At 27.4% G+C, this 7,497-nt stretch overlaps 1 protein-coding gene across 3 annotated transcripts; it reads left to right on the top strand.

The window, feature by feature from the left end:
- Positions 1–28: 28 nt before the first annotated feature.
- On the top strand, positions 29–3,524 carry LOC111616833. 3 transcript variants are annotated; one of them, XR_002755328.1, is made up of 6 exons: positions 29–47; positions 130–171; positions 2,387–2,479; positions 2,584–2,679; positions 3,061–3,183; positions 3,290–3,524. XR_002755328.1 is itself a non-coding variant. In XM_023358188.1 (5 exons), the coding sequence occupies exons 1-5, from the start codon at positions 918–920 to the stop codon at positions 3,439–3,441; spliced, it is 519 nt and encodes a 172-aa protein (XP_023213956.1). In that variant the 5' UTR covers positions 903–917; the 3' UTR covers positions 3,442–3,524. The 3 variants fall into 3 exon arrangements, 1 of the variants encoding a protein (XP_023213956.1); XR_002755327.1 differs by lacking the exons at positions 29–47; positions 130–171 and adding exons at positions 830–947; positions 1,030–1,071; XM_023358188.1 differs by lacking the exons at positions 29–47; positions 130–171 and adding an exon at positions 903–972.
- The last annotated feature ends 3,973 nt before the right edge of the window (positions 3,525–7,497 follow it).

The following is a 7,497-nucleotide window of genomic DNA, read 5'->3' as shown; positions in this document are numbered from 1 at the left end:
ATGTTCAAATAGTAGTGATGGAGGATTATGCTCAGAAGGATTGTGTGGTGAGCATTGTTACAATTATTCTTAGTAAGTATAATTTACTTGTAAATATAAATTAATATGTTTACGTTATACATTTTTCAGTGACACGCGAACAGTGTAAAAAATATAATTTGGATGAATGCGGTAAGCTAAACTTATATACATATGTACAGTACTTTATATAAAATTTAAAAGAATGCGAATCTTAAAAAAATTCAAAAAATTCGGCAAGCCGAGTGTATTTATAGTCTTATTCGTGGTCTCACCTCCTTAGTTGGTAAACAGAAATTCTCACTATTCTTTGTCAGTATCGTATATACTACGCTGTTTAGATGCAACAGAAATTCCGATTTTGCTAATAACTATTCATATAATGTTCATTATTATAATTTAAAATCTCTTTTATATCCCATAATAAGATCCCATAATGTCATCAAACGTTTATTAATTAGTAGTGTTAATGCTATTAGGGAAAATTATGCTCTCGAATTAACAAGTTTGGATTAGAAGTTTAGTGTGAATAGAGACAGCATCTTCTGTTCATTCACAATCATCAGCTTACAATTATACAGTACTGTAATTATGATTTATGATATTATAACAAAATAAAANTAAAAAGCCAGCATCTGATGAATAAGATATTTAAGACAACTTTCTATAAAATTAGATTTTAAACTAGAGTTTAAATTAAAAATATTGAATTAATTTAGATGATAAATGTCATGTTTTCTTAATAATCGTGTTTTTTTATTCTTAAAATTAAATAAAGTTTAATTATTAGCTAGTTAATATTTATTATTATTTTTTTTTTTACATTTTTAGAGGGAATGTAAAGGGACGACATCCATACAAAATAGGAGTACCTTGTTCGAAATGTTCAAATAGTAGTGATGGAGGATTATGCTCAGAAGGATTGTGTGGTGAGCATTGTTACAATTATTCTTAGTAAGTATAATTTACTTGTAAATATAAATTAATATGTTTACGTTATACATTTTTCAGTGACACGCGAACAGTGTAAAAAATATAATTTGGATGAATGCGGTAAGCTAAACTTATATACATATGTACAGTACTTTATATAAAATTTAAAAGAATGCGAATCTTAAAAAAATTCAAAAAATTCGGCAAGCCGAGTGTATTTATAGTCTTATTCGTGGTCTCACCTCCTTAGTTGGTAAACAGAAATTCTCACTATTCTTTGTCAGTATCGTATATACTACGCTGTTTAGATGCAACAGAAATTCCGATTTTGCTAATAACTATTCATATAATGTTCATTATTATAATTTAAAATCTCTTTTATATCCCATAATAAGATCCCATAATGTCATCAAACGTTTATTAATTAGTAGTGTTAATGCTATTAGGGAAAATTATGCTCTCGAATTAACAAGTTTGGATTAGAAGTTTAGTGTGAATAGAGACAGCATCTTCTGTTCATTCACAATCATCAGCTTACAATTATACAGTACTGTAATTATGATTTATGATATTATAACAAAATAAAAATAAATATAGTAATTAGATTATTACGTTTAAAAAATACTGTATAATAACTGTAGATTTATATAGATTTCCACTTACATATGCATTAGCATCGTCTTACTTCATATTTATTTTTCTGAGAAGACTAGTGTTAAATTATGCAATATTCCTAAAAACGCATTACTCGAACAAATAGGACCGCTTTATACTTTCTAAGTAATGATAATTTACAGATTCTTCCAAAAACAGAATGCTACCATTTAAAATTATTATATAAGAATATCGTCATGTACATTAAAACATTGGAAAACTGTCCAAGTTTCATATTTGCCCATTACAGTTTCTTAATGGGTACATCTCGTGTCACATTGCACATATCCAACCGATATTCAAATTCTTCCTACACTCGCTACAGCATATCTATTGTCACTCTTCATAGCAGCCACGATTCTATAGCTCCTGCAGATTACTCATGTTACACAATAATGAATGATTCTGCAGAACACAAATACTCTCTCTGTTGGGATGTTACCATTTTTATTTAAGGAGCTCCCTAGAAGTAATATATAACAATACATTTAAATGCAGATGGAAGACGAAAATAAGAGTTATTCTATAAATTGGTATATAATGCATCCTTCTCAGATAATAATTAACATAATTAAAGTAATTTAAAATGGTAGTACTGTATTCATTTTGGAAGACCCTGTATCATTATAGTCATCAATATAAACTTTCTAAAAATTTAATGTCTATTTACTCTTTCTCTTGTTTTCTTAAATACGAATGAAATTTCTATTTAGTGTTATTATTAATAATAAATTGTAATTTATATAATAATTCATTTTTTTAAATTTTATTTACTTTTAAGTTTGTAATCTAAAATGTCATAATTGTGGAATATTTAAAAGAGAAAGTTGCAAATGCGAATGTAAAGATGGTTGGGATCAGCTCGATTGTTCGAGTAAGCTTTTATTTTATATTTTTAAAAATTAATTTTTTGAATTAAAAATCAATTTAAGCATATATTTTATTAATATTTTGAAATAAATAAATTTTTGTTAATAGTTCCGTGTGCTGATAAAAATAAAAACTGCCATGATCATACGTGCTCACTTTATAAGGGAAAATATAATCCATGTAGGAAAACATGCAAATTATGTAGTAAGTATAGCATTCTTTTATTAATATATAATTAATTATATTTATTTGGAAAATTTTTAAAGTTTATTTAACATTATAAAATAAAATTATCCATCTGTTAAAATGAAAATCTTTGTTATCCATGATTAAGAATAGTACAGATTTTATAATTTGAAAGATGATATTTTAATTTTAAAATTATTTAAATCGAAATTTTACTATCTAAAAATAAGTATTTGGTGCCGTTATTAACTGTATAAATTAGTATAATTAGCATTATAAATTTGTCGAATTAAATCAAATTTTTTAAACTTTAAAAATATGAAATAAGTAGAAAAACTCTTAATTATAATATTTTCTAAACTTAATAATAATTTAGTTAAATTATTTATTTTAAAATAGAAGTTATAGATGAAAAAAATTTAACAAATACATGTTGTAATGGAAAAATTTGTTCCTATGGATTCATTTTAAATGTCTCTAACTCATGTTTGTGTGATATTTTGTGTCCAGGACCAATTTGTGGTAAGTTTATCTTAAAATAATTAAAGAATATAATTAAATATTTTTTAATTAGCTAAAATTTTTTAAAATTATATTTACTAATAATTCAATTTTTAAATAATTACAGATAAACCAGTTCCTTTATCTGCAGTTATCATTATTGTCATTGTTCTCATTAGTGTCTTTATGATTATGATTTGCTTTCTCTTTATAAAATATAAATATAAATATTTAAACATCTATAAATTTAGTTCTAGTATGATAAAAGTTTTTAGATAATTAAAACTTCAATTATATGATTTGAAAATTAAAAAAAATAAACTATATTCCAGTTGTAAAATAGTAATGTAATAATTTTATTACAAAATAAAAGATTTTATATCGATGTTTTCGTGGAAGTATCACAGTTTTTCGACTATGTTGACTATGTTTTTTGTTTTTTTCTTTTCCAAAAATTTTCTAAACGCAGATGTCGCTTTGGAGGACAAGAATATTTTTATCTTCACATCCTACAAATGTGGGTTAGTGTGTTTTCACGGCTTTCCTAACTTAAGAAAACTTACTTGTTTCCGATAATAATAAGAATTAAGGTAAGTAAAACGTGCCAAAAACTGTCTATTCATTTCGTAAATCATTGCTAAATTTAACTACTTTTCAATGTTTATATACTGTCAAATGTCTATATTTTTTTAAGTTTCGGTTTCTTACCTTTTTTGTGTGTTTCAGGAAAGGTAATCATGTATACATTCTGTAAACTTCTAATATATTAATTAATATTCTGCAAATTTCTCTTCTTACATTAATATAACATAGTTTAAAATAATAAAATATCCAATTAACAAGGATAGGGAAGTGAATTTTGCTTAAACAAACCAATGTCAAGTATGGCGAAGAGCCAAAATTGTCAACTGTTACATGAAAATCGACACTATTTTAACAATGATAAACGAGCTTTAAGCTGATATTTTCAAGAAATTATCCGAGATAAAATCTTGAAAAATTGATTAATTACTGTTTAATTTACAAGTGTTATAATTTAAAATATATCTAGATTGGAAGTATTGCCAAATTTCCCTCTGTTTTTAATAAAAAAAAATAAAATTTTAAGATAAATTTAGTACTTCCGCTTGTCGTGGGAAGTATAAATTGAAAATGGTTCTAAAACTGGTCATGGCAATGAAATACATAAATGTCGTACAAAATTCTTAGATGGAAATTGTTAGAAATATATTTACTCCATTTTTATTTCTTCCAATTATCTATTTATATTTTTGTTCATAAATTATATGTGGCTTTATGCAATCTTATGAGAATAATTTTGTATGCGTTTTAATAGATGTATTTTTTTTAAATTCAAATTTATCTAATTAAAATATAAAAGGAAGAAATTGGAACTGTAAAAACTGAGAATAAGACATTTTAACGTGTGAAAATAACCCGAAAATCCTTTGCGTTGATGAATAGGTCAGGAAGTTTATTTCAGCATGAATAATCTTCCCACGCTTCTGGAGTAGAAAACTTTAAAGAAAGTTTTAAATTTATCTTTATACTACGTAAATTAGATATAAAATACAGCAGATATTTTAAATTTTACTATTTTCCTAAATTCTTATATAAATATCTTCATAATATACAGTTCAAACATTAAACAATATTTAAACTACATTTTAAAATAATAAATAATATCATTGCAATAAATTTAAGTTTTAAAATAAAATATTTAAATAATAGGATTTTAAAATATTAATTTTTTATAACTAATTGGTTGATATAATTATGAATATTAATGATTTTATAAAACTTCCTGTTAAAAAATCAGCTTCTATTTAACTTAGTAAAAAGCAATACTTCTATCATCAATCAAATATAATGCTCCGTCTATGCACAATTATGAGTTTCGCATACATACATTTAAATTACAATATTATTTTTATTATATAATTATACATATACAACAGTTATTTCAGAATTAAAATGAAAAATTATTAGCAAAGTGATGTATCTGGATATAAAATATTGGTGATGTGGCGATAATCCAAGTTGTATTTACACTGTCTTTCGTCTGAATGGTTTATTTTTAGCTCATTTTGTCTACTATATTTTGTCTAAAAGCTAATATCTATGCCAAAACTAATCAACATCTTTACGTTGCGTCGGAATCTATACTATAGATAGAAAAACATGGAGAATGAATCCCTTACTATCTTCGTCGAAAATAGAAAATATATTCTTTCTAAAAACCTACTAATGTTAAATATAGACTAATGTTTCGAAACATATTAACTGAGTTAGTGAAAATGCTTGCATTAATTTCAACATAATTCCTGCACTTGTAACAGTTTACCATCAAGAAAAGCTTAGTTTGGTTTGATGAGATGAGGTAATGCAAAATATGATTTGGGCGATTTGCCAAGGGACTTTCTATGGAAAACTCTACGTGGTCAGACATTAATCCACGACCACCAGTGTTCAGTTGTTCATAAAAAAAAATAAAAGATAAATATGACACAGACTAATAACTAAGCTACAAGTTTTAAATCTTAGGATTGGAACTCAAGACCTAATTATTAATTCATATTATGAATCGATGATTATGATGATGATGATGATAATAATAATAATAAGCGCAGAGCCAAAACGGTTAGGAATTGAAAGTTGAAATTTGGTACACAGTTAGGGTACGTCACGAGAATGTACAGTACACTAAGAAGGGATTTTTCGAAATTCTCCCCGCGGGGGAGAGGGAGAGGATTAAGGCTTATCCTAAAAACTCAGCTTCTACTGTACTATTTTAGATGCGATTTTTTCATTTTTGACTGCCATGAGAATGCACATCAAGAAGGAATTTTGGAAATTCCACCCCATAGGAATGAGGAGGAGAGAATTAGTTTTAGTCAGTATAACAGTGGCGAGCCGTCATTGGAAGCGGTGGATGCGCCGCTTTCCTCGTATTTTCTAAAAAATAAATACATATTAATTTTAATTATATGAAAATAATCGCACAATATTTTATTATAACCGCATTATGTATCTTATTACAAATTTCTATACTACACGTGAAAAAATAAGATTGCTACTGTATATTCGAATATTAGTGACGGAGTGGAAGTGCTGTACCGTCAGCATCCAAACGGCCAGATTCGCTCATGCGCTTTACAGAGCACCAACCTCACCCGGTTTAGCTGGTGGAAGCCTAATCTTGGGTGGATGCTACACGTATACCGCATCCAATTCTATCCAGGGCCGATTCTGGGCTGTTAGCCGCCTGCCCGCTAGATATTTGGCCGCCCTCGCCCGATTATGTGAATCGCGAGTACATTTATAACTTAACCCAACCGATAAGAATTTACTCGAATGTTTTTATGATAGTTCTGTATAGTTGACAGGAATTTTAAAAAATCCATTAAAATATTTGATATTTTTATTCCGCTCTCCGATTTTATATTACTCACGGATTTCAATGTTAAACCAGTGATATTACGATTTCGTACGTCCCATCTGTAAGGGGATGTGGGGAAAAACGTGTACAGTTCTTGTATAATGTTAAAAAATTAACCGTTACTTTGGCAGTTTACAACTAAGTTTAGTGAATGAGAGAGATGCACGAGGTACAGAAAAACCTCTAGAATTTATATTCCTTAAATTTACGATTTATGTATCTATTGTCATAAAAATTTGTCTTTCCACTTTTTTCCCGACACTATAAATATTCGAGTACAAAGTAACAGGTTTCGACTTATTTCTATTTAAGAAGTAGTTAAATAATTAAACGATTAGGGAATTGGGGACATAAATAAAACCCTGACGAAAGAGCCGAAATTTTACTTAAACAAAAGCTTAGCCGAACCAATCTCTAGCCGAGTACAGTGGGGACTGATTTCTTCGTAATATTAGATGCAATAAAGAAAAAATTTTTCCAGTTCAATGACAGTGACCGAAAAGTTGTAAATTTTGAAAATTTCTAAGGATACTTGGTCCTAAAACGAATTAGTTAGAAAACAAACGACGGACAATCTATTAAGTTTAACATATTTAGATTTTTATAGCTATGGTGAGAAACGTTTAAAATTTAAAACAACCCTGTCGCGTCCTTTGAGGTTTACAAATGATGCGACAAAAGGGGCATTTGATATTGACCGGTATCGGCACCCTCGTAATTTGGGATTTGGCATGCACCTACCAGGACCGTCTCTGATTCCATCCATTAGTCACTCGTAGGGAGCTATTTGAATAAGTGTATTGTTTTAAGATTTAAAAAGTAAAGAAGATTTTATGTTATTTTTATGTACGTTTCTTTACATAGCTATATTTAATTATAATCTTCTTTAAAAGTAT

The sequence above is a fragment of the Centruroides sculpturatus genome, unplaced genomic scaffold (assembly GCF_000671375.1).
Source record: "Centruroides sculpturatus isolate CEXI.00-Female unplaced genomic scaffold, Cexi_2.0 scaffold4132, whole genome shotgun sequence".
Taxonomy (NCBI): domain Eukaryota; kingdom Metazoa; phylum Arthropoda; class Arachnida; order Scorpiones; family Buthidae; genus Centruroides; species Centruroides sculpturatus.
Note: the sequence above shows the minus strand (reverse complement) of the source record. Positions and strands in the feature narration are given on the sequence as shown.